General features: G+C 47.6%; 1 protein-coding gene across 3 annotated transcripts in view; it reads right to left on the bottom strand.

The window, feature by feature from the left end:
* LOC144122172 (tRNA pseudouridine synthase A) overlaps positions 1 to 27,710 on the bottom strand; it is a 134,759-nt gene that overhangs the window by 60,472 nt on the left and 46,577 nt on the right. For all 3 annotated transcript variants that reach the window (XM_077655751.1, XM_077655753.1, XM_077655752.1), the window contains exon 3: positions 18,091 to 18,284. In XM_077655751.1, coding sequence (XP_077511877.1) covers positions 18,091 to 18,284 — 194 coding nt within the window. The remainder of the gene's footprint in view (positions 1 to 18,090; positions 18,285 to 27,710) is intronic.

Raw genomic sequence — 27,710 nt, 5'->3', positions numbered from 1 at the left:
CTGTTGCACGATGGGCAAGCACCTCAACAGCTACACGGCGGGCTTTAAACTGAAAGTAGTGGAGTTCGCTCTCGAACACGGCAAGCGTGCCGCGGGCAGAAAATTTGACGTGGACGAGAAGTGTGTCCGACGGTGGTGCGGACAAAGGGATGCGTTGAAGAATACCAGCTCCAAAAAGCGCGCTTTCCGAGGCAAGCCATGCAAATTTCCTGAGCTAGAAGAAGAGCTGTTATGCTATTCAATGGAAGTGCGGAACAACGACTACGCGTTGACAACGGACATGCTGCGCGTGAGGGCACAAGCCTTGGCGCGTGCTAAAAGCATACCGCACGAGAACTTCAAGGCTAGTGCCGGCTGGGTACGAAGATTTCTGAAGAGGAAGGGCCTATCATTTCGTCGAAGGACCACGCTGTGCCAGAGGCTGCCCCCTGACTACACCAACAAGGTGCTCAGCTTTCAGAAGTATGTCATCGGTCTGCGTCGTGAGCACAACTATATATTTTCGCAGATAGCGACCGCCGACCAGACCCCCATGTGGTTCGACTGTCCCGAGAGCTGCACAGTTGAACTGAAAGGAAAGAAGAGTGTTTTCGTGCGGACAACCGGCACGGAGCGCCAACGGTGTACCGTTATGCTGTGCGTCACCGCGGACGGGCGGAAGCTGCCCCCCAATGTAATCCTGAAAAGAAAAACGATTCCTAAAGGCGTTTTCCCCAAGGGAATTGTAGTTCACGCCCAAGAAAAGGGCTGGATGGACGATGAGCTTGTGCTCGACGGGGTAAAAAGCGTTTGGGAGATGCGCCCAGGCGCCATGCTGGCCCGACGATCGCTCCTCGTCTTGGACAGCTTCCGCGGTCACATGACGGGTAGGTTTAAGGAACGCCTGCACGGTATCCGCACAGACATGGCCGTGATACCGGGCGGCCTCACCGGCATGCTGCAACCCCTGGATGTAAGCGTCAATCGGCCTTTTAAGGTTGAATTTCGCAGGCAGTATTCGGAATGGATGGCCAATGGCAATCACGACGAGACCCCGACAGGGCGGCTTAAGAGGGCACCGCTCGCGACTGTGCTTGGATGGATTTTGTCCGCGTGGAATTCCGTGTCGACCGACATTGTAACCCGGAGTTTCAAAGTGACCGGAATTTCAAACAGTTTAGACGGGACCGAAGACGACTTTCTGTGGGCTGAACATATACCTGAACACAGCACCAGCTCGGAGTCTGAAGACTCCGTGAGTGATGCCTGGACGGTAAATAAATGCCGTGCATTCCAGATTGGTTTGCTTTCACTTGAAAAAAAAAAAAATTTTTATTCGAAAATCGCGTGTATGGGCCGCACCCCGAAATTTGCCCCCCGAATCTGGGAAAAAAAGTGCGGCCCTTACATGCGTTTATACGGTATACCGCATGGTCTCACCGAGAGAGAACATAATCAAGCCTTCTATTTTGGATGGTGTTGTTAGGTCCGCACAGGAAGTCTCCACGGACGCCCTAAAGGCAAGCCAGTCTGTACATCGCAGGCGAGATGAAGTAGTAAGCGTGTACCACTTGATGCATACATATGTTGAAATGCGGTCACTCCCATGTGTTTCCACGCAACTGCCCCAGCTGACGTAAGACTGGAGACTTGCTGAAACAAATGCCAGATCCAAGCCGCTGCTGTACAACGTGCCACACAGAAACGTAGGTGAACCATCGTTGATATTGACGAAATTCTGGGAGTGCATAATGTCAAAAAGGTTCATGCCTCGGTTATTCATAACAGCACCTCCCCACTGAGGGTGATGAGCATTAAAATCGCCCAATTTTATATGAGGAGCTGTGCAACTCTGGACAGCTGAATATAGGTACGAAGTACCACACGCATCTCTAGGTGGAACGTAGGCCCCGATTATTGAAAAGATCCGTCCTTTTAGCGTGACTGTCAAACAGATGTAATGGTTTGTGTTGTGTGGCTGTAGGACGTGGCGGACGTGCGCAATGTCTTGGCGTATGCAAACTAACACTTTGCTTGTTTCGTCTTCTTCACGAGACCACATCAGCACGTACCCAGAAAGGCGGAAAGGAGACAGCATGTTGGGCTCACATATAACAAGCACAGGGAAGCGGTACTTGTGGACACATTGCTTAAGTCACTCAGACGACAGCGTAGGCCTCGGGCATTCCATTGCACCACTACACTGCGGCGCATCTTGACCTAAAATCAATGCTGGGTGTAGAGGAATGTGTTCTCTGTAGCATGGAGTAAAATACTCTTTCCTCAGTGATTCAAATTCTGTGCATGAGAATAAGTTGTGGTGTACCGCAATTTCATCTCTGCATTTTTCACAACTGGGTTTGTCTTCTTTTGTTAGTAGGCGTTTGTGTGTAAGGTGTGTATGTCCTATACAGAGACTGCATAACATTACTTCTATGAAACAATCCTGTTGATCACAGATTTTTCATTCACCCAGTACAGGCTTAACCGATTACTGTGTAGTATTAATTTCATGCAGTCTCTATGGGGTATGCTGACTTTCTTGATTTCATGACTCCGAACTTGTGCAGCACATTTGTCGGCTCTTTCATTACCATATATTCCAACATGGCTTGACACCCAGCATAATTTTATTACAGTCGATCCCGGATATATCGAACTCGAAGGGGATCGCGAAATAGTTCGACATATTGATAATTCGAAATATAAAATATGCATTTCAAAAGCTTCTCAAACAACTCCACACATCTCAAGGCAGTTTCACAATGTTGTGACTAACGGGAAATTACCGATCTGTGCCTCAAAGGCACGTAAAAAAAACAAAAACACAGCGCAATGGCCAGAGCACTTTATTTCGGAAGAAAAAAATCTGCGACCTTTGCTTGCTTTTTCTTCTGCACCATCAAGTTCATTAAGCTGTCCTCAAGCTTGTTGACAGAGTCCAAATGAGAAAGGCCAGCTCCTTCCATTGCACCACAACAGCGGCGAATGACACTGAAAGCTGATGCAAGTTCAGCTGCAGTGCATGGTGGTGGTTGGTACTCTTCGTCGGAACCTTCGCCGCTGCTCGAGTCTGCGTCCTCGTCACCCATGATGTCAGCCACAATCTCCGCATCAGCGCGATCTGCTACAGCTTGCACGCCATCGTCAGCGCTGACGAAATCGCGTGCTGTAATGCCGCCTGGGATGGCGCCTGGGAATGCTGAGAGCTCACGAAATTCGCTGTCCAGGCATCCAGCGTCGTCTTCACTGTCAAGACATCCGTCGTCTGCAGCTACCACAAAGCCTGCTTTGCGGAAGCAGTTCACAGTTGTGCTTTTCTTCACGTCGTTCCAAGCACCAGCCAGCATTTGAATGGCTCCGAGGAGGTCCACCTTGAGTTCGATTCCTAATCGAAGGTTGATTAGGAGCCTCTGCACCAGTCGTCGTCTGCACCCAACCTTAAATGCTTTTACAATGCCTGGGTCGAGAGGCTGAAGTTTTGCCGTTAGTTTGGTGGCAGAAACTTGAAGGTGAACTGCTTTAATGGGCAGACGACATGATGGGCCGAACAACTGTCAAGAAGAAAAACTTTGCGGTCAGATGTCTCCAGTTCAACATCCCACGCCTGTGCCACTCAACGAAAAAATCGCGTGTCATCCAAGCTTTCTTATTGGATGCGTATCGAACCGGGCGGCCTTTCACGTTCTTAAAGCAGCATGGTGAGCTGCTCTTTCCGGTAACAAACGGCCGTAGTTAACATGACCCATCCATATTTGCAGCAAGCAAAATCGATACGCGCACCTTGCTGTTCCTTCCACCATGGCATGCAGTGCCCTTCAGATGCAGAGTCTTGTTCGGCAGCATTTGCCAAACCAGTGCCGTCTCATCTGCATTGAATATTTGCAGCGGCAAAAAGCTGTCGGAAATATTTGGCCACTCTTCAGACAACCACTTCTCTATGTGACTTGTGCTAGTCGCCTCGCTTTCGCCCAAAAGGGTCTTTCCGACGATGCTGTGGCGACTCTTAAATCACTGCTGCCAACCAGTGCCACCACTGATGCTTTCTTCTCCGAAGGCCACAGCAAACCATTTGGCCTTCTCCATGAGCATTGGGCCGTCAACAGGTATGTTCTTGGCACGTGTCTCCAAAAACCAGGCGTACAATGCCTTCTCGACCTTGTCAAAGGTTGGGATGCGCACACGACACGCTCCAGGGCGACTGGACTGGACTGCCTTCAGCTTAACATTGGTTTTGTTCTTAAGGATCGTACTCAGGGCGTTATGAGGAATTCCGAACGCCACGGCGACCGACGACTTTTTCTTGCCAGCCTCCACCCGTCGAATGATGTCCGCCTTTGTTGAAAAATCGAAATTGTGTTTTTTCGCGGCCATGGCTCCGGAACACATACCAAAAGCGGAAAGAAAGACGCACAGCACCACACTTGTCTCAAGCCTTCGCGTTGGCCTCGTGAATAAAAGGAACCAAGCGAATCGAAAGACGCACCATTCCGTGCCTCTGCACTACCACAAGCCCAAGCTGCACTGACCTCGTTCGTCTCGCTGCGCTAGCGGTGTCAGCCAAGCAAAGCACAGGAAACGGGCGCCTGCGGTCAGCTTGGTTTCTCCCTCCCGCTTCCCTTTAACACCCAATCGCACTCCAAAAACTCCTCGTCACGTGCCTTTTACCCACACGCCCCTTTCTCAGAGTCCGGGGCGGCGCGCGTGAGATCGCGGGAACATCGCGAGGAGAAGAGCACTTGCGGGGGTGGGAGGCGATGGGAGAAGCGCACTTGCAAGGGTGGGGTATGGCGGCAGAAGCGCACTTGCCGGCGCGCATCGATATGCCGGTGAATGGGAGTTCTATATACGCGAACAATAGCGCTATACTTCTGCATGGGATTCCCAAGGGGATTTTTCAACTGTTCGATATAGGCAATAATTTGATATATCCAGGTTCGGTATATCCGGGACAGACTGTATATGTCCCTGTGTTCTGACTTTTTCTATGTTGTGTAATGAGTTTCCCAGTAAGGGTTCGCCTGCATTTCTGCAATGTAATGTCGTGAGCACGCTAAGTGAATCTTTGTAGATTATGCTGTTTTTAATGCTATTATTTATTATTCTGCCCACAGATGCCTAACATTCGGCAGTAAAAATGGATGCGCAGTAAGGAAGCCTTATTATTTTTTGTCAGTTTCCTTGTACAACCGCGCTACCGATACATTCGTCTGTTTTTGTGCCATCAGGGTAAAATTCTGTACAGTTCGCATATATTTCTTGTAGTCCCCGGTATTCTTGTAATATGTGCTCGAGTGCTGTTTGTTTTATTCGGAAGTGTGTTAACGAGAGGTCACACACATTGGGAAGGCTGTGCCAGGGTGGCAGAGGGTCGTGTAATGAGGCGACATCAGGAAGGCTGTTCAGTATTTCCATGGTTTGTCAACTCTCCTCGAAACGCAGAAGCAGAGGTCGTTTTGATTGCGGTTTATTGTTGAACAGGGTTCTGGAGGTGCACTTTGTAACAATCGGATAACAAATATGTTTCGGTACAGATTTTATTTTCATTATATATGCGCTTGTGAGCATTGTTCTTCTGTCTGCTAGGAATGGTTCAAGTGTTTCTACATAAAGAATTTTTATGGGAGATGTCCTGTATGCTCCGATTGAAAGACGAAGACCTATGTTGTGAATGTGAATTGGGTCCAGTCGTTTTTGGAACCTATAGCTATTGTTCTTCAACTCTACCAGTTTTCTCCTCCAGGAAATTGGTATTTTGACCATAAAATTAAATTTAGATCACTGTGTAGGCTCAATTTGTGCAGGAGCAGGCGATTTAACACCATAAAAATTTTGAACACCTGGCTGTCTTAGTACGTCAATATCTCAACATCTAGGACAGATAGACATGTCATACTGTTTGCTAAAGGAAGCTGAAGGCGATAATCGAAGCAGAATTGTTCAATCATGCTTCAAGAATTTATAATTTTGCAAAGTTTATCGATGCATGATATTCACACTTTGAATGCTGCTACTCTAAGTGCTGTAAAGTTACTCATGAGGGCAAAATGGAAAAACTGCTTTGATTATTACTGTTTACTCACCATACTATGTAGCCATGGGTTAAATTTTTTTTATTGAGCCATTTTTTTACTGAGGTACTAATAAATAATTAAAAATAACTATATTAGAAACTAATGAATTAATTTTTAAAAAAAAGCAATTCTATATTTCAAATCAGTATAAAAAACTGAGCAAGGTGACACAGTTTCATTAGGATTGGACTAAAAATAAGGAAAAAAAGGTCTAAGACCAGTGTCCCCCCTTAAGTTGTTTATGCAAGGTATGACTGTGAGTTATGCCCAAGAACTTGTTTTCCTGTTTTACTGGTAACACAACCTCATTCAGGTATAGGGTGGGGTCGCTCTGTAAGCCTCGTTTGAGCGAGAACAGAACAGTCACTGACTTTCGTGGGGAAAGTTTGAATCCATTTCTATCTGCCCAATTAGCCGATTTATTTACAGTCACCTGTATCTGTCTCTCAGATGTTGATACGCTGAAGGACGTATATAGAATTTTCAGGTCATCTACATACACTATACATAATCGACTTAGGGATTATTTTTGCCATGGAATTCATTTTTATTATGAAAAGTGTAGTACTCAGAATACACCCCTGAGGTACACCGTTCTCCTGGATGAAATTCACTGGTAGGGTAGTTTTTAGACATACTTGGAATGGACGGTCTGTTAGATAGCTGCTCAAAAATTTCACCATCTTGTCCCAGATGCTTGGATCTGCTAGGTCGGGGAGTACACCGAACGTCCAAGTGGTGTTATACGCTTTCTCCATATCAAAGAGGACCACAAGACAATGCTGTATGTGTATAAACGCCTTCCGCACTGTGTTTTTCAGATGGACAGTATGATCTATGCTGGAGCATGCTTTTTTGAAACCACTAAAGGCCGAGTTCGGGCGAGTTGGTTTTCCATGCTAAACGTAAAAGCGCAAAAAACAAGGACGTAGAATAAGACACACAACACGATAACAGGGTGAAGTTTGGGTCACTGACGAAGTCAAAAACAAACGAAAATGACGTTTCGGGTCCCGTACGGGACCCTTGTTCACAATAAGACTGTCAAAGAAGAAGGCGGGATTATATAGTCTTCAGGATTGTTCCTAATCTTTTTGTGTAGATATGATGAAGAGAGCCTTGATTCCTGTTCAAAGTATCTTTCGTCATCTGGATGACTAATGATTCTAGATGCAGTCTTTTCAAATTATTTCTTTCTGTGGCTACAATCTCCGCCTCGTCCCAGGCTATCTCGTGGCCAGTGGTCTGCACGTGCTCGGCGATAGCGTTCTTTGATGCGCGATGGTTCCTTACGTCGCCTTGATGGTCTTTCATTCGTCGCTGGAAGTTCCCGGTTTCGCCGATATAGACGGATGTGCAGTCATTGCAGGGAACTTTGTAAACCACACCAGGAAATTTGGCGCGTGGCAGGGGGTCCTTTACGTTCACAAGTCCGGCACGTAGCTTGCTTGTTGGCACGTGGGCGATGTGCACTCCGTGCTTCCTGAAGATTCGGGAAAGGGTTTCACTGACTCCAGGTACATAAGGAACTGCAGCACGCTTCATGGTTTTTGCGCTTCCATCTCGTTGTCCCCTCGTGCGTTGCAAGTTTTTAGACATATTGTTCACAAGGTTCCTGGGGTAACCGTTACGCTCGAGATCCCTTTTTATCACCTTGAGTTCGTTGCTGAAGCTTTCCGGGTCTGCGCAGACATTTCTTGCACGGTTCAGAAGTGACGAGATAACTGATCGCTTGTGAGCCAAGGGGTGGGACGATTCAAAGTCGAGATATCGTCCGGAGTGCGTCGGCTTTCGGAACACGCTGAAACTAAAGCGGCACCCGGCACGCTTGACGTTGATGTCCAAAAACGGGATGCTGCCATTCATTTCCTCTTCCACGGTAAAATTTATAGATGGCTCCGTGGCATTGAGATGGTCAAGGAAGCTTTGTAGATTCTGCTTGTTCAGAATGCAAAAGCAGTCATCCACGTACCTCAGGAACACCTTTGGACAAGGCTTGAATGAGTTCAGGGCTTTGCTTTCAATGGCTTCCATTATAAGGTTGGCAGCCGTCACTGAAATTGACGCTCCCATAGCAGTACCAAAAATCTGCTTGTACAGCGTACCGTTGTAAACGAAATACATGTTAGCCAGACAGAAGCGAAGGAGTTCAGTGATCTCGCTAACTTCCAACGGCGTACGATCTGGGAAGGATGGATCGTTCTTCAGGGCCTCTTTGCAGGTGTGTACGGCAAGTTCGACCGGAACACTCGTGAACAATGAGCAAACATCGAATGACACAAGTATATCATTTTCATCCAGGGTAACGTCCTTGATCTTCTCAATGAAATCTTGCGAATTCTTGATGTGCGTCGCTGACTTTCCCACCAATGGAGCCAAAACTTTGTGCAGGTATCCAGACAACTTGAAAAGCGGGGATCTTGTGTAATCCACGATTGACCTGAGCGGAGTTCCAATTTTGTGGATCTTGGGCAAACCATATATTGCGGGAGCCGATCCATTTGTGCAAAGAAGCCTGTAGTAAAGGTTCTTTTGAGAAGGGGGGAGACCACTGAATATGTCCGAAAGGATTTTTTGGAGACTTGACTGCACTTTTTAAATCGGATCCTTGGTCAACTTACAGTAGGTCCTTTCGTCCTCGAGCAACTCGGTCATTTTTTAGAGGTAGGCGGAGCGGTCAAGGACCACCGTTACATTTCCTTTGTCCGCGGGCAGAATGCCGATGTCTTTATTTTTCCGCAGTGAGTTGAGCGCCTTACACTCAGCTTCGGAAAGATTCTGTTGGCAGCATTTCGTTCGCATTCCTTTAAGTATACCAACTGCGTTCGTCCTGACATCTTCTTGGACGTCTTGATCCAGAAGGCTGACGGCTCTTTCCACAGCGCAAATCATCTTGCATGTGTCTGGCGGCTTTCCTTGATTGAAATTCAAACTTCTGCTGAGCACCATTTCTTCCGCCGAACTCAGGGCATACGATGACATGTTCTGAACCTTAAAGGTTGCTGTTGCTGGCTTGTTCCCTTTTTCGTCCAGCAAAATGCATAGCTTCCTGTTCTGAGAAACCTCGTGCTTTTTGTTGTGCGCCTCATTTCTTGATTGGCAACGAGTTGTTTCTCAGGGAACACATCCGGCATGCGGAATTCTAGCTGCCGCTTCGCGAAGAAAGCTTCGTGCTGCAGACGTTTTAAAGTGCACTTACATTCGTCGATGCGGGCTTGTACGAGCTGCCGTTCTGCCTGTCACCACCTTGCGTCCGAAGGCAGCTTGTTGGCCAAATTGATGGCGAATATTCACGTAGTCTAACGTTCGGCGGAATACCGTCTGGTCAGGATGAAGCATAATAACAGGGTGAAGTTTGGGTCACTGACCAAGTCAAAAACAAACGAAAATGACGTGTCGGGTCCCGTACGGGACCCTTGTTCACAATAAGACGGTCAAAGAAGAAGGCGGGATTATGACGGAGTGACGGCTGCCAACCTTACAATGGAAGCCATTGAAAGCAAAGCCCTGAACTCATTCAAGCCACGTCCAAAGGTGTTCCTGAGGTACGTGGATGACTGCTTTTGCATTCTGAACAAGCAGAATCTGCAAAGCTTCCTTGACCATCTCAATGCCACGGAGCCATCTATAGATTTTACAGTGGAAGAGGAAATGAATGGCAGCATCCCGTTTTTGGACATCAACGTCAAGCGTGCCGCGTGCCACTTAAGTTTCAGCGTGTTCCGAAAGCCGACGCACTCCGGACGATATCTCGACTTTGAATCGTCCCACCCCTTGGCTCACAAGCGATCAGTTATCTCGTCACTTCTGAACCGTGCAAGAAATGTCTACGCAGACCCGGAAAGCTTCAGCAACGAACTCAAGGTGATAAAAAGGGATCTCGAGCGTAACGGTTACCCCAGGAACCTTGTGAACAATATGTCTAAAAACTTGCAACGCACGAGGGGACAACGAGATGGAAGCGCAAAAACCATGAAGCGTGCTGCAGTTCCTTATGTACCTGGAGTCAGTGAAACCCTTTCCCGAATCTTCAGGAAGCACGGAGTGCACATCGCCCACATGCCAACAAGCAAGCTACGTGCCGGACTTTGTGAATGTAAAGGACCCCCCTGCCACGCGCCAAATTTCCTGGTGTGGTTTTACAAAGTTCCCTCCAATGACTGCACATCCGTCTATATCGGCGAAACTGGGAACTTCCAGCGACGAATGAAAGACCATCAAGGCGACGTAAGGAACCATCGCGCATCAAAGAACGCTATCACCGAGCATGTGCAGACCACTGGCCACGAGATAGCCTGGGACGAGGCGGAGATGGTAGCCACAGAAAGAAATAATTTTAAAAGACTGCATCTAGAATCATTAGTCATCCAGACGACGAAAGATACTTTGAACAGGAATCAAGGCTCTCTTCATCATATCTATGCAAAAAGATTAGGAACAATCCTGAAGACTATATAATCCCCCCTTCTTCTTTGACAGTCTTATTGTGAACAAGGGTCCCGTACGGGACCCGAAACGTCATTTTCGTTTGTTTTTGACTTGGTCAGTGACCCAAACTTCACCCTGTTATTATGCTTCATCCTGAGCAGACGGTATTCCGTCGAACGTTAGACTACACAACACGAGCGCTCACTTCCAACTGATTGAAACCACACTGATGTATGTCGAGAAGGTGACAAGGTTCAAGAACAAATGTTAGTCAGACGTTCATCACACTTTCAAATGATTTTGCTAGGCAGCTGGTAAGTGCAAATGGTATATAAATACCAGGACTTGATAGTTTTCCCCGGTTTCAAGAAAGGTACTATGATGGCTTTCTTCCATGCCTCAGGTATCTTCCCTGAAAGCCAGATTTTGTTGAATTTTAGGAGTGCTTCAACGGCGGCCTCAGAGAGATGTACAAGCATGGTGTATTGTATATGAACCGGGCCTGCTGCTGTTGTTTGCCTGCCGATAGTACTCTATTTAGTTCCTCTATTGTAATTTTCCTGTTATAATCTTCATTCATGCCTGTTCCTGTGGGAAGTGTTTGTTTTTGTATTTTTGAAATGTCTCTGTGTAGTTGGAAAAACTGGAAACAGTAGCGAAGTGCTCACCTAATATATGTTTGCGTCTTCTAATGTTGTTTGTGTACCATGTGTGGACAGAAGTGGAAAAGTGCAGGGGGAATAGTCGCCACTGAGTTTCCGGACCTCATGCCACAATTTCCTGGATGATAGTGAACTGTTTATTGTGGATACATATTCCTTCCAGGATGTTTTCTTGGCATTTCTACATCGTGCTTTGGCCCTCGCTCTTAAAATACAGCTGTTGTACACTTTTCTCTTGAGGGTGTGGGGTTGAATGGGGAGATAAGCACGTTCTCCCCACTCAATCGCGGCTGACACGGTTCAAAGCCGCCCGGACCCCACCCCGTGATCGCGTACGCTACCGAGCGCTCGCCGACCACGGCGGGCCTTGCTCTGAGGGAACAAAGGAACGACACATTGGCTGACACAAACAGGCACTTATTGCTACAGAAACAATAACGCCAGCTAGCAACAAGGTACGCTAATGAATCGAGGTCGTCCGACTCACCAGCAAGGTTCCGAGCGAATGTTCGCCCGCGCTAGGGCAAGGGATATATACTCCGAAGGCCGGACGGGACGAGTACGGGAGCCTGTCTCCCCGTCGCTTCCTCGCCCCGCCGGCGAAGAGCGGAGCCGCGAGCGACGCGTCCGCTCAGGCTGACGATCCCAGCCGAAGCCCCCCTGCCCCCTCTCCCGCGCGCGGGCTTTGGCAGTCTTCGCGCAGCGATGCTGGTGCCCTCTCTTGCCAGTTAATGTAACTCACAAGGGAATGCGCTCAGCCTCGAAGTGAGACCGCCGCTGCACAGTGCCTCGCGGGAAAGCAAACTCAGGGGGCTGCAGGGCAGGTCCCCACATCCCCCCAACCTTAAATAGACCCATGCGCCTGAAGGTACATGCTGTGGAGGAGTCTCCTGGTCTTCATGTCCTTGAGGCACGTCTTGCAGCGGAGGTCACGCCGACAGCGTCCACGCAGACTTCCGTGGTATTCCGAAGGCGGCGTGAAGGTCTCCGCTGGGACGACTCGCATGACCCGCGGACTACCGTGTCCGCAGGCCCGCGAATCGAAGGCTGGTGGGAAAACTGCAGGCCGGGATCCTGCAGTGGTCGCCAGGGCAGCAGCAGCCGGAGGTGACTGCTGACTGGTCTCGCCACAGCTGCCCTGGATGGATGCGGCGAACAGGATACAGGCCGGTCCGTCGCAGCAGGTGGCAGCGAGATGATGTGCACCGGACAGCAAGCCTGGGTGGCTCCACCGAATCTGTAAAATTGCCGAAACGCCCTCGGCGTGCCTTTAACGTAGGTCACGGGAGGGGAAACGGCATCCGCAAAGGCCTCGTGGCACAATGCCTAACTCGCTAGCAAAACGTGTCGGCGGCTGTGCAAACGCAAAGTTCGAGTGAACACAGCCTTTTCTTGAGTTGAACGAGACTGCTCAGTTCTTGCGAGGTTACAAAAAAAAAACGGGCAGGCAGCAAAGTGCGCCCCCTCTCAATGACACGGTCCGGTGGTCGTGTCTCTTTTAACGTGGTGCAGGCAGCTCCGAAAAGCCTCAGGCCTAACTACCACTACGACAACGACCGTGACCACAACAAAGACCCGAAACGGGTTTTGTGCGCGCAGCCGCGAGGAGACGTCAGCTTTGTGGGGTGGTCCTACCCCGCTCACTGCACAAAGCAGCTTCTGAGCGGTCGGCGCCCACAGTATCGGACGGTGTCGGAGCGCCCGGTGCCGAGCTGCAATACCAGCGAGCTCGTAACGGCACCTGTGGCCCCAGGCCACCCGGCTCCCGGAGCCGCGACTCCCAGAGTCGGAAAAGAGACAGTAGAGAAAATATATACAGAAACTCGGGCCACCCACGCGGCTTCCATACTCACTCGCTTCGCGCTCGGCGACTCCGCGGGCGCTAGGCCTCGCGCTCCCTCGATGCGGACCAAGTGATTCTCACGAACAAACTCCAGGGAAAAAAATGTGCTGAGCATGTCGAAAAGTTCAAACATGCTGCAGCGCAATACACCTCGCACTCAAGAAAGCATGCCGCAGGTCCTAGCGATCAAAATTCACTCTAGGCTTAGCACTTGTCAAGTCCGGACAAAGAGCGTTCCTCGAACCGAACCGACAGTCGTCCAATGTTCCAAGAGCAGGCCCCACATTGGGCTGCCAGATGTGGGGTTTGACTTGGGGAGATAAGTACGTTCTCCCAACTCAATCGCGGCTGACACGGTTCAAAGCCGCCCGGACCCCACCCCGTGATCGCGTACGCTACCGAGCGCTCGCCGACCACGGCGGGCCTTGCTCTGAGGGAACAAAGGAACGACACATTGGCTGACACAAACAGGCACTTATTGCTACAGAAACAATAACGCCAGCTAGCAACAAGGTACGCTAATGAATCGAGGTCGTCCGACTCACCAGCAAGGTTCCGAGCAAATGTTCGCCCGCGCTAGGGCAAGGGATATCTCCTCCGAAGGCCGGACGGGACGAGTACGGGAGCCTGTCTCCCCGTTGCTTCCTCGCCCCGCCGGCGAAGAGCGGAGCCCTGAGCGACACGTCCGCTCGGGCCGAAGATCCCAGCCGAAGCCCCCCTCTCCCGCGCGCGGGCTTTGGCAGTCTCCGCGCAGCGATGCTGACGCCCTCTCTTGCCAGTTAATGTAACTCACAAGGGAACGCGCTCAGCCTCGAGGTGAGACCGCCGCTGCACGGTGCCTCGCGGGAAAGCAAACTCAGGGGGCTGCAGGGCAGGTCCCCACAAGGGATATTGGTGAACTGTTATTCATCATCTGAGAAGCCCTGCCATATGCGCTCCACCCCATTCTTATCCTTCTAGTTATTTCCCTTTCATGATCCAGATCAGGTGTCACTACCTGCCCTAAGTAGATGTATTTCTTTACCACTTCCAGCCCCTCGCTTCCAACTGTGAACAGCTGTTCCCTTGCTAGACTGTTGAACATTACTCTGGTTTTCTGCATGTTAATTTCTATACCCACCGTTCTGCACTGTCTTGATTTTTTCTTAATTCTGCTGATGTTTGTGGAATCACTATTTTTTCAGCAGAAATTATGTGGTGATAAATATTTCATTTATTTCATCTATGCTTAGCCCATCATCAAATTCTTTAAGTAATGTGACATTTGTGCCAAGCACCGACCAGTCAGCTAGCTGGAGTTTCCAGCGCTAGGGTCAGGTTGGAACGAATTGGATTGAGGATGGTAATTTTAGAACTGTGGGTAAGTGGTAACTTCACTGAGGAACATTTAAAACATCCGAAATAAAATCAGCAATATATGGGTTTTCCTGTATTCATTAGGCATATGTTATTTGTAAGTATAAGATCTTCAATTATTTGGCCTCTGCTGTCACCCCAAAAGGGGGAGTGCGCATTAAAATCTCCAGCTACCACATATAATTCGTGTAGTTGATGGAAAAGGCTTTCCAAATTGTGGATAGTAACTATGAAGTGTGGTGGTATATATACAGAGCATATTGTTATTGTTTTCTGTATAACTACACTGACGGCCTCAAAGTTTGTTTTCAATAATAATTCTCGTGCACGGACGCCACTTTGCATTATGATTGCGACGCCGCCTGAGAACCTGTTCGCTTGTTCTCTATTTCATTGGAAAATTTGGAATTTTTTCAAGATATCTGTGTGTTTTGGCCCTAGGTTTGTCTCCTGAAGGCACAAAGCTATAGGTGATGTTGATTTAGGCTTGTCTGTAATGTCTGTGTAGTTTCTCATCATTCCTCTACAGTTATATTGAACCAAAACTGCCATGTTTGAGTGTGTTGGGGGATGGTTAGTTTTCAGGAGGCATTATTCTTGGCTTTCCTTTTTTCTCGAGAAAGTTAAGCCGCCCCTCCAACCCAGCCGTGCTGGAGGTCGTATCCATCACCTCCATGGAGGCGCTGGACTTCCGTGAAGCCACGGGCGTACAAGTGGCAAGCCTCTACCTATTGGAAGAGGCCTTGTGGTTTCCCGATTCGGAGGTCAATGGACCCTCTTTCAGAGTTGGCGGGTCAGCATTCGCTGCCCATGCCAGGGGGGTGGACTGGCCAGCCGGGGCCCCGCTCAGCGAGGCCTGGGCCACCTCACTGCACCGCATCGGCGAAGTTTGTGTTAGGAGCAAGGAAAAGCTTGTTGGCTGTGACGCCTCGTCTTGCTCCTTTGAATGTGGTGTTTTCATTTGTTTTGAGGGTGATTATTTCCTTTTCTATTTTCCACTGTGAGATAATCTTGAGTAAGCTGGGAAATCTCCGCTACAGTTCGTACAGTGTGGTGGAGCAGTGCATTTGTCAGAGATATGATCGCTTGAGGAGCATATTGCACATTTTTCGTGACTACGGCACCTCTGCGAGCCATGGTCAAATCGTTGGCACCTGAAGCAGCGGTGGGGGTTGGGGATGTACGTACAGACAGATAGGTATTTTCGTCTATCCTACGTCTATGGAGTGAAGCAGTGTGCAGGGGGCAAAGGTGAGGACAAGGTGTTTATGGGGATTTCTTTGTTATCTTTTTGGATTTTTGTTCTGTGTACATTATTTGCATTCTGTTCCTTCAGTCCTTCTAATATTTCTTCTTCTGTCGGGCACATGAGGTCACTGTCAGACATTACACCACGCACAGTATTTAGGCACTAGTGAGGTGTAATATTGACTCGCGTTTTTCCAAACGAGACAATGTTGGCGAGTTTGGGCAGTTGGGTTTTGTCGCGGATTTCTAGTAGGATTTCACCGCTGGCTAATTTCGTCGCCTTGTAGCCAGGGCCCAATGCTTCTGTGAGAGATATTTCGACAAGGAAGGGTGAGATCATTCGAGCTGTCTAGTCTTTTGCTTCACTGTGGATAGTGCGAAATTTGGCAAAGGTTTCTTTTTTTCTCTCAGAAAATCAGACGTCACATCGCGGTCCACCTTTTTTTTGAGGGTCACAATCATTTTGCAAAGGGGGCGGAACCATAAAGTATGTGTGTTGTTCGTCCGTGGTGCCAGCTTCTCACCATGCAGCCCAACGAAGGGACGTGGCAGGAACTTGCAAGCAAGTCCTGCCCACGCCAGCTGTACACCCCAACTATAACAAAATATGGGGCAGCTCAGAGTAGCTGCACCACACAAGGTTAACCCTCGCCGCCAGGAAAAACGAAAAAGTCAATAAGAGAGGAGAAGACAGGAGAGTTGAGAGAAAGATGATAGGAAAGTGAAAGGTGGAGGGGAGGATAGGAAAAGGCGACTGCCAGTTTCTCCCTGTCGAGTCAGGCCGGAGGTGCCGTCTACAGGAAGCTGGGGCCAAAGTGGTGTGTTCTCTCCGCCGAGGAGCCTTAAAGGTCCAAACGCCCGGCATTGGCTCAACCACCAGGATCCCCTTTTCCCCAAACACGGCCGAGCCACGCACGGCTAAGAGTGGGTGCTCGGGTCTGTGGTGATGCACTGTTCACAATCATCCCTTTGTGGGGATGCCCCTGCGGATGCTCAGGAACCGGTGGTGTCACCACCCATCAACACCTGCATGTAGCAGACGCCCCCCTGCGGGGTAGTTATCATGAACTGTGGGAAAAAAAGGTGTATCGCGGTTATGTGGTTCATTGCATCATAGTTGCCTTTCACGCAGAGCTTAGTCATATTCGTATGCATTTCTTTTGGTTTACAAGAGTTAACTTTTGGGCCACCACAGTCATCTTATGCCTTTTCCTTTGTCCTGTCATTTGAGCATTGTTTAGCATTAGAGAAAAAGAGAAGATAGCATGAATGACAGCATGGTCCCTTATCCCTCAAAGGTATAGGACGGGATCTAAAATGTTTGCAGATGTTGGTTGTGAGACTAACTGGTCAAATTAAAGTTTAAACCTCTAGCAATGAAATTTCCTGTCTTTGCTGAGCTTGCTACCGAAGAGTAGATGCTTGGGCTTGTTGGTTCATATTTCGAGGGTAAAAGCATAGCGCAAAAAAGATGAGGACTACTGAAGAAGATGAGTGGTACCACGAGTCTATGTAAGGACAGTTAAATTCCCCCGAAAAGAATGATAGCAGCATTTGGGTCGGGTGCTGTAAGCTGCATTCCAATGTTATTCAGCTCATCGCAACTAAGAAGTTTAGCTTTTTATTCGTCCTTTGGGCCAAGTATGGCTTTTAATTTTCAACACTTTATTAGTCTGCCCCTTCTGGCTCTTTTCTTGCATCTCGTTTTTGCGACGTTGTTTTATACTGTTACATGTTTTCCTTTTAAGTATTGCCATATCCTGAGCAGCAAATTCAGCCTTTTAATTGCATCTACTGGCTCCTTCATTGCATTTATTTTGTATGAAATTCTTGCACTGTTATCTCCTGTCTTTTTGTCGCCCTCGTTATTTTGTCCTACACAGCAAACTCAGCAGTTCACATGCTTCCTCACCCCTTCTACCTCTATGTGCTGTTTACCAGTTGAAGTCAGCGTGGTGTTGCCCCGTCTTTTGTGCCTCCTTGTCTAAAAGTTGAGCTGTTTTATTCCTAGCCGTCATGTACCCAGCACCGCCACCAAGCCCACACAGCTCAGGCGATGGCAGTTCTTTTAAAGCTGGCGTATCTCTTGCTCCCAAGGTGCCCTGAGAAATTCCAGTTCGCATCCCAAAGGTGATGCTGAGGGGCATGGCGATGATGTGTCCCCGTCCAGCAAGACTGGCACATAGCCGCCCCATCTCGGCAGAAGAAAGCGCATTTCGATAATGCACACACATGCAAGGGCACTAAGCAGGAGGGTTGCGATCATGCTGGTGACCATCTGCACAGGGACAGCAAACTGAACAGTGAACTGTACTATGGTGCAGTCACGTAGCTGTAAAAACAGTGTCCCCTTCAGTGTCGTCGTTTGCTAGCGCCTGAAGTATCCCACTATTCACGCTTACCATCCCGTGTAGCAATATTGCTTTGAGGTAACCGTGGCGTCACATAATTTTTCCAGTGAAACAAAACAATCTCCACAGTGTTCACACAGGCCACTCACAGGATGTCGTGTGCGTGACGTGAGAGGAGCTTGTTGAGTCCCGCGGCAAGCAACTCGGGCTGGAATGACTGGCACGGGTTCACGGGCCGCAGGTCCACGTGCGCTGCATTCTCAATGGCATGAACGCCGGCGTCAGTGCGGCTCGCTGGCACCACCACTGGATCGCCCAGGCAGCCCAGTTGGCACAGCGCAGCCTGCATTTCAACAAATGTGTGAACAGCAGTGACATCAGCCGCCACGGTGCGCCAGCCCAGTCCCCTGAAACGGCACTACACAGCAATACAGCACTTTTTTTAGTTTTTAGTGGCACAACCACACCGCTCCACTTGTTGACTGCAGCGACGGTGTTGCCATCGCCCTGACTCGTGTCTGCAGCGAACGCAGCACACCAGAATGGAAAGGCGTGCTGGGTAACACTCCGATGTTCTTTCAATGTAATTCGGTTGTGGGCTTGCCACTTATTAAAATTTTTTTTTTAGGTAAGTTATAAAACTGACATTACAATTTCGAACCAGATATAGTAAGCAGAACTAGTAGCAGGCGAAGGTCAGTCAACGTACTATAAAGGAGACCAACAATATAGGCAAAGTTGCAATACCGGAATGGTTCGAGCGATTTGGTGATGCAGACGCTAGTCGCAGGATCAACTTTTTGCGAAGTGTACATCTTGCAAAAAACAAATTTTCAGTACCTGCAAAGGAACCAATGGACAGGAATTGGCCCATTTAAACTTGCAGGTGAGTTCACATTTATACGTGAAGGTACGACATTTCTAACGCACATAAGCAAGGTAAAATACATGAAGTTGAGAGTAGGACAAAATCTCGTCTGGTGGGGTAAATCACAATAACATGAAATTGTAGCTGCCAACCAAAAACAGAGACAAAAAATAGGACGCTTGAGCTCCCGTACGGGAGCTTTTGTTCCCAATGAAAAGAGGAGTGGTGGCGTGAGCTTACCTATACTTGGAAAATGGGGAGGGGGGGGGGGGGCAAAGAGTGTGTGCAAGCCGTTGTCAGATTTCCACAGCTCAAGTTCAAGGTGTTACTGGTTGTTTGTATCGCCAAAGATTCCAGGTGAAGGAATTTCTTCTTAGTGGCAAGAATGCATGCCTTGCCCCAGTCAATCTCATGCTGATTTAATAAGGAGTGCTCAGCAATAGCACTGGAGTTTCCTTTTTAGTTTTTTACAGCATTTTTATGTTCTTTTAGGAACCTTTCAAACCTACCAGTTTCACCAATTTAGACGCACTCAAAGCAGGGAATGCTGCAAACCATGCTGGGGTATCTTCCTTATGGAAGAACGTCCTTTACGTTTACCAAAGCATGTCGCAGTTTTCTGGTCGGTACATGGGAGATGTTGACTTTGAAAGTGCGCAGAATGCGTGCCAACGTCTCGCTGATTCCGGGGGTGTTGGGAACAGTGGCATGTTTTAGGGGGGAAGACACGGGAGTTTCACGTGATGGTCAACACAGCTTTGTTTTGACCAATGTCACAAAAGATGTCGGGTAGTCGTTGGATGAAAATTCTTGCCGCACCACGTCATAGTCATTTGTCCAGTCTTTGGGAGAACTGCATATGTGTTGGGATCTTTTGAATAAGGCTGTAGCAACCGATCTCTTCTATGCGGCTGGGTGGACTGATTTAACATTGAGGTAATGCCCGGTGTGTGTAGATTTCCTATAAACACTGATAGATAGTTTACCCCTATCGCGTTTTACCAAGACGCCAAGACGTCGAGAAAGGGCAACGCACCATTCGTTTCAGCTTCGGTGGTGAAGCCAATGACGCCTTCTATGGAATTTAAATGTGACGAAAAGGCAGGCAAAGCATTTTTTTTAATCATGCAAAAGCAGTCATCGTGCACATATCTGAGCAAAACTTATGGCAGGGCACAGCACTCGACAGATTCCATAGTGTGGTTCGTGTTGGTCACGGAGATAGAGGCACCCACTGGAGTGCCGTGAAACTGTCAGTAAAGCAAGCCTTGAAATGCATGTCACAGAGGCATAACTGGAGGAGTCGGCAGAGATCTGGAACATGAACAGGGGTCCTTTCAGGTAAAGATCTGTCAGACTCGGCGGCAGAAGAGCAGACTTGTCTGGCAAGGTCAACAGGGATGCATGTGAAAAGCGACTTGACGTTAAAGGTGCACTAAAGAGGAACCTGGACTCGTCTCTTTACTGCAGGAACTCTATCTACACGTTCCGGGCATTCTTAGAAACTCAGAATTATTGTCCTGTGCGGCCGATTGCCCTAATTAAATCGGATTAAACGTCCCGGCTCCCGCTGCTTTTTTTAACTCAACGCGGTAGGTAGGAGGAGTTGACCAACGCGTCAGCCAGTCCCGCAGCGGCTTGCCAATCTGCCATCGGCGGACTGATATGTAAATGAAAGAGTCCACGTGTATTTTTATTTCCGTGGGCCTAATTTGCGGCCATATTGTCTGTGACTGAAACTGTTTATTCACAGAAACCTAAGAAAACAAAATAAAAGCAAAAGCGAAGCAGCCACTGGACTGGCTGAAAGGCACTCCACGCGTTGGTTGACTCCGCTTACCTACTGCGTTCAGTTCAAAAAAAGGCAGGAGCCGGGACGTTTAATCCGATTTAATTAGGGGAATCGGCTGCACAGGATAATAATTTGACGTTTCCAAGAATGCCCGGAACGTGCAGATAGAGTTCCCGCAGTAAAAAGACGAGTTCAGATTCCTCTTTAAACGAGACCAGGAGCTCGTTGCTGTCCGGTGAAATGGCACTAATCTTCTCGATGAATTCAATCAAATTTTGCACATAGTTCGAGCCCCAACCAACAAGCTAGATGATGCGATGACGGTAAACGGTGAAACCGTGAAGAAGGGAACAACTGTAGTCCACGATGGAATACATCGGCATGCAAGGCTTGTGCACCTTGGGTAGTCCGTACAGAATGGGGGCTGAACTGTTAGTGCACAACAGCCTGTTGTAAAGTAGCTTGTGGGTCAGAGGGACAAAATGGAAGACATCAGTGAGAAGTTTTTGTAAACCACGCAGCACCTTTGCGGTTGGGTCCCTGTTGAGTCAGCAGTAGGTGGCGTCATCTCAGCAAAAACAAGCCAAAATGTCTTTGTTCCTTGTTTTTGGTCAGTGTCTACAATTTGTAAAATACACAAACTGACAATACAAAAAAATGAAGTGTAAACTGCATTCACTGCATGACACGATTTTATTGCATGTGTTTTTCACCTCATTGCCTCCCTTGACCTTCTTCGTATGTACACAAGGAGCGCAAGAGCTTGCAATGCATGGCTGTGCAGAACACCTCTCTTCGCATTCCCACCTGCAACACTGTATGCCAAGTTGAGAGCAAAAACTGTTGTGGCGTTGGGTAAAAGTTTCAGCCAGATGACAGTCTAACAATGCTGTTTTCCGCATTATCGTGACTCAGCTGGGATGTCAACAGCTATACCTAACTTGTTCGTGCAATTAGCGAAGGAGCTCTACAGTACTTGTTAGAGTCGCCCTTGAGCCCTCCACAGCAGACTCACTGAGGAACATGGCACTCCCAGATCTGCAAGAAACTAAGCCGATCCTTTATTTTCTCAACACCTGCAGAAGTGTACAGCAATCAGGGACTTAATTCTCACGGAAAACTTTTCTGGAGCTTCAATGCTACCACAGCTCTTCTTTTCACCTTTTCTCCATTCACCTTTTTCAGTGAGTTTATTTTAAGTGCATCTTTGGATAAGTGAGTGAACAACACAGGAACATAATACTATACTTGCAACATTTCTTTGCATGGATGGTATACCGTATTTATTCGCGTAATCCTCGCACTTTTTTTCCCTGAAAATCAACACGAAGTTTGGGGGTGCGATAATTATGCGGGGAAAATTTTCAAGCAAATGTTTCGGAGTGTTAAATGCAAAGATGAATGGGTGCAAGATCAGGATTGTCAGGTCCACAATTGTAAATATAACGAAAACATTACTTTCAAGCGTAACTTACCTTCGTTATGAAAGTACAGGGTGAACGTCAGCTCAAGCTGCTAAAGCACTTTATTTGCCGCGCGCAACCTCCCCGTCCCTACTCGCGTTGCGTACGTCCTGCAGGCAATTCTACTCTTCATCAGAGTCCGTGTCGACACTGGAATCGATAATTTCTTCATCTTCCGATGCTTCTTCGTCGTCCCACACCAGGCGGTCCTCGGTCGCATCCAGGGCGTTCGAAATTCCTGTTTTCTTGAAGCTTCTGGCCACCATGTTTACATCAATCATCCACCATGCCTCTGATACCCAGCTGCACAGCAGCTCCACGGACGGTCTTTTGATCTTGCCGCCCGGCATCAGAGCATGTTCACCTTCGGCCATCCATTCTGCGTACAGCCTCCGGACGTTATCTTTAAATGGCTTGTTCAAAGATACGTCAAGAGGCTGTAGCATTGATGTGAGGCCGCCGGGTATAACAGCCAGGTCCGTGCGCGGTTCCTTGAACTTCACCCGAACCAACTCTTGAAGATGGCCCCGAAAGCTATCAAGCACGAGGAGCGACGGAAGCGCTCCCGGTTGCCGCCCCCAAACAGTCTTCACCCAGTCCACCATAAAGTCCGCGGTCATCCACCCCTTTTCTTGGACGCGCACGTGTATACCAGGGGGGAGCTTTCCTTTCGGGAGGGTCTTCCGCTTGAAAATGACGTACGGTGGCCCGCACCTCTGTTTTTCGGCACCTGTAGTCCTGACGTGCACAGTCCGAGCGCCTGTCTGTTCGACTGTCCTGCTGCTGGGCATATCAAAATTCAGCGGAGTTTGGTCCGCGTTCCCTATCTGGGAGAGCAAGAAGTTTTTCTCCTGCCGGATCCTGATAACGAATCGATGGAAGTCCACTATTTTCTCTTCATAGGCTGCGGGCAGGCGCTGGCAAAGCGTCGTTCGCCTCCTGAGCAAGAGTCCATTGCGCCGCATAAATCGTGTGGCCCACCCGTTACTAGCACGGAAGTCTTGCACCAAGATGCCCTCCTTTCTTGCGATTACGAGCGCCTGGTTCGGTATCAAATCAATCGACACAGCACACCCATCCGCTCGTCGAGCCATGATATATTCCAGTAAAGAGGATTCGACGGCAGGAAATTTCCCAGTCTTCGGTCCACGGAAGGCCCGGCGCGTCTTACCAGTCGTCTTGAGTTCGTCGTGCTGCCGTCTCCAATACCGGACGCAAAACTCGTTGACGCCGAAGTGTCTGCTGGCGGCACAGTTGCCATGTTCCAACGCATACTCAATAGCTTTTAGCTTAAAAGCAGCTGTGTAGCTTGCGTAGCATCCCATGGCGAAGCGGCACAAAGAGCACGGTGCAACACGCAAACAAGGCAAACGAGGCCTACGAGACACCGGAGAGCTGGAGACACCTTCGCAAAATGGCGTAGCGGTGGTGAGTGGATGAGCGATAGCGGCGGTGGCAGTGGATGATAGCACAGTACCGCTGCCTAGTAGCACGCGCGCCCAACCATGGCAGTTAGTTGTGGCCGCAGTCTATAGATGGCGATCGCTACGACAAGCAGACGGCTCGCGGCAGTAATTTTGGGGGTGCGATGATTATGTGGGGAAAAAAAAATTTTCCAATTTTTGATAGCCAATGTGGGGGGTGCGAGCATTACGCGAGTGCGAGCATTATGCGAGTAAATACGGTACAAATGTGGTACAGAGATATGTTTGTTCATATTTCCTTAAGTCGAATTTATTTTGAGTCTTTATTTTGCTGAAGCACGGTTTAATATACATTACATAATCTAACTATTTGACACTCATATTATCTATGATTTCTAATATATCACTTTTAGCAGTGAAATGTTGGAACACCATAACTTGTTTTCTGCACATTTCATTGTTAGGCTGTTAACTTGTTTCTTTAGCGTCTTGGACAATAACCAAGCAGAGAAATCCCGAATCTTAATACTGGCTCACTTATTGATTTATAAACTATTTATTTCAGTTTAACAGTCGTGCATGATGTTATTTCATACAGCTCGGCAGCCACAGCCTTTAGCTTTTTTATATTTATTTATGTATACAGAATACCCCTAAAGGCCCTCGAGAGGGTATTACATGGGGGGGGCACAGGCAAATGACCAGAATAAAACAAAACCACAAATATAAAACAACAAAAGCAAAAATAAGACACTTCGCATGACATAAGTAAGCAAAAGAATCAAAAGAATGGCAGCGCGGCAAAGAACGAAGATTACTGCAGTATTAAAATTATACAAACAGAACACTAATGCAATGAATCATTTATAACATACCCTGCAATAACATACCCTGTAAAGGAAGCCATGAAAAAATAACAATGTATGCGAAGAGTTAAGCAGAGTTATTGAAGATATAGGATTAAAATATTTATCAGGATCAGTGGTGGTTGCGATATGTGAAGGCAGAGTGTTCCAGTCAGATATTGTGCGTGGTAAGAATGAATGCGCATAGTTAAATGTTCTGCACGTGAAACGCCTAACTTTAAAGGGATGATCGCGGCGGTAAAAATCGAAGGAGGCAAAGAAAAAAAGTCGTTATGAAGTGATGGATGATGATAAAGTTTATGAAAAAGTGATAGTCGTGCAGTTTTGCGACGGGGACATAAATCCTGAAGACCTGCGCGTTTCTTTAAGGCTGTGATGCTGGTGTTACGTGAATAATCGGAGTAAATAAAACGAACGGCGCGGTTCTGCAATGATTAATGTTATTTATTAGGTAAGATTGGTAAGGGTCCCAAATAGCCGAGGCATATTCGATTTTAGGTCGAATTAGAGTGGTATAGGCATGGGCACGGAGGTGAGGAGGAGCATGCTTTAGGTTATGTTTTAAGAGACCTAATGACCGATTAGCAGATGCAAGCATTAGGTTAATATGGTGGTTCCATGCTAAGTCTGAATGAAGGTGAAGTCCTAAGTACTTATACGTGGTGACTAGCTCGAGTGAGCTATTATTTAAGGAGTATGCTGTTTGAATTCGAGACATTCGGTTAGTAAAAGACATCAATTTAGTTTTTGAATGATTAAGTTGCATAAGCCAGGTTAAGCACCATGCTGTTACTGAATCCAGGTCAGATCGAAGGGATTAGCAATCGGTGTTAGAATAAATTTTGCGATAAATTACACAATCATCAGCAAAAAGTCTGATATGGGAAGAAATGGAATCCGGTAAATCGTTGATAAATATTAGAAAAAGTAAGGGGCCAAGCACACTTCCTTGTGGGACGCCAAAGTGTACTTGACTGAAAGACGAATTGTGGTTATTGACAGCTGTAAATTGAGACCTGGAAAAGAGAAAATCTTTAACCCATGCAATGACAAGAGGGTGAATATTAAGCAGTGCTAGTTTCATTAATAACCGGTTGTGAGGTACTCGTGTCGAAAGCTTTAGAAAAATCAAGAAATATGGAGTCTACTTGAATGCCAGCATCAATCGATGAATGTATGTCTTGAATGAATCCGGCAAGTTGCGTTTCACATGAATAGCCTTTAAGGAACCCATGTTGATATTTAAAGATAATGTTATGTTCTTCAAGATAGTTAATTACCTGCGAGTGAATTACGTGTTCAAAAAGTTTGCAAACAGTGCTAGTTAATGAAATGGGTCGGTAATTTAGTGGTGAGGAACGATCACCAGACTTGAAAATTGGCACAACTTTAGCTAGGCGCCAGTCCAGCGGAATCACGCCTGATGATAGAGATTGTGAAAAAATAGCGGACAAGATGCGATGAATATCATCAGATGAATTTTTGAGTATTTTGTTATTAAAGCCAAGGTGATCTGATGCTGATGTTGTTTTAAGCTTCCCTAGTAAGGATAAGATACCTGTCTCACTGATACATATTTTGGACATTGACGTATTAGAAGTGCTGACAGAAATAGGAGGTAGAGGGAGATCTTCACGGGTAAAAACGGATGTGAATGCGTTATTGAAAAGTTCGGCGCATTCGGCCACTGGAACACTGCTGCCTTCCGCGTTAGTAAGAGTAATGTCAGGATGATTAGCGGGGTTTATTATCTGCCAGAACTTCCGTGGATTGTTTGTTAGCATTGCCGGTAGATCGTGTGTGAAGAAGTGCCTACGTACAGATATCAACTCAGACTGATATTCCTTATCACACAGTTTGTACCGTTGCCAAGATTCGGAGTGTCTGTTCGTGTCGATTTGTCTGTAAAGGCGCTTTTTCTTGTTATTAAGGCGACGTAGATGCCTATTAAACCAAGGCGCTGTGTTAGTGCATGGGATACTGATGACTGGTATGAATCTGTCAATGAGAGTAGCAAGTTTCACGCTGAACAGGTTCCAGTTCGTTTCCACGGAGCGTGACGAAAAATCGTGAAGAAAATGATCGGCAAAGACTGACAACTGAGCGTTTTATTTCACCGAAGTTTGCTCGGTTGTAGCACCTTATTTGTTTAGTGCGAGTTACCTTTTTATGGGGCACAAAATTCAGGTTACCCGTGATTATGGAATGGTCGGAAAGGCCTTCTAAGAGCGCAATGTTGGAGCAAAGGTAAGGATCACTTGTCAAGATAAGATCGAGAATATTGGCTGTAGTGGCGGAACGACGCGTAGGTTCAAAAATAAGTTGTTGCAAAGAGAAATCGAGACAGGACTGGAGGAAAGCCTGAGCTTCAGAATCATTGGCAGGAGCTGTTAATGACGACCAGTTAATAGCCGGAAAGTTAAAGTCACCAAGTAAAAGTAAGCTTGAATTCGGGAAACGACAAGTAAGATCGCTTAGTAAATTAGAAAACTGACTTGCGAATGAAGAATTCATGTCCGGAGGGCGGTATATGACGCCAATGATGGCGACCGTGGGACCACAACTCAACTGGACCCATACCGATTCTAGGTACGACGTGACCTCGATAGGCACAGCAGTGAGCACTTTTCACATGTTACTATGTTTTCACACGTTACTATGTTTACGATGTTTCACATGTTACTATGTTTCACATGTTACTATGTTTTCACTTGTTACATGTTACTACACACATACTATTTCAACATGTTTTTACTAAGACAGCGTGCTACCAAATTCAATTCCCAAATAATTTACCAATGTACTGTACAGAAGTGGAATGCATGAGCAGTTCCTGCGATTTTCCATATGGAGCAGCACTACTGTCTTGATAAATGCAATTTTTCGCGGAAGCATATCAATTAATTTTGCTTTCAAACTGTTAACAATGTGAAGAAGATGAGCATTAGCCTAGCCGCACTGCCATCGCTCTGAGCGAGACCCTGCTTAGCAAGATCGACAGCGGACTGTTTCACCGCTGCTTCCGTCGACCTCAGCATCACCAAATGCTGAGGTCTGCTTAGCTACATGCTACCGGCCCCTAGTATGCCGGCAGACGCCAACCATCAAGCCGTGCAACGGGCCAAGCAGTTCTATGTTCCGGTTCCCTCTGCCAGCGGGACCCTGCCCACTTCAGCGGGACTGACAACTATGATGCTAAGAGCGGCTCACATGCTATGAGTGGATGAGCACCTTTAACAAGTGGGACGATGCTATGAAATTGAACGTCATCTTCTATTTGACCAGCGTTGCGAACCTCTGGTATCCTCTCCATGTGGGCAACCTTCAAGAACCCCTCTAAAATGTTCAGTCCTCCT

Source organism: Amblyomma americanum, chromosome 2, assembly GCF_052857255.1.
Source record: "Amblyomma americanum isolate KBUSLIRL-KWMA chromosome 2, ASM5285725v1, whole genome shotgun sequence".
Classification (NCBI taxonomy): Eukaryota; Metazoa; Arthropoda; class Arachnida; order Ixodida; family Ixodidae; genus Amblyomma; species Amblyomma americanum.
This window is presented reverse-complemented; position numbering and strand designations above follow the sequence as displayed.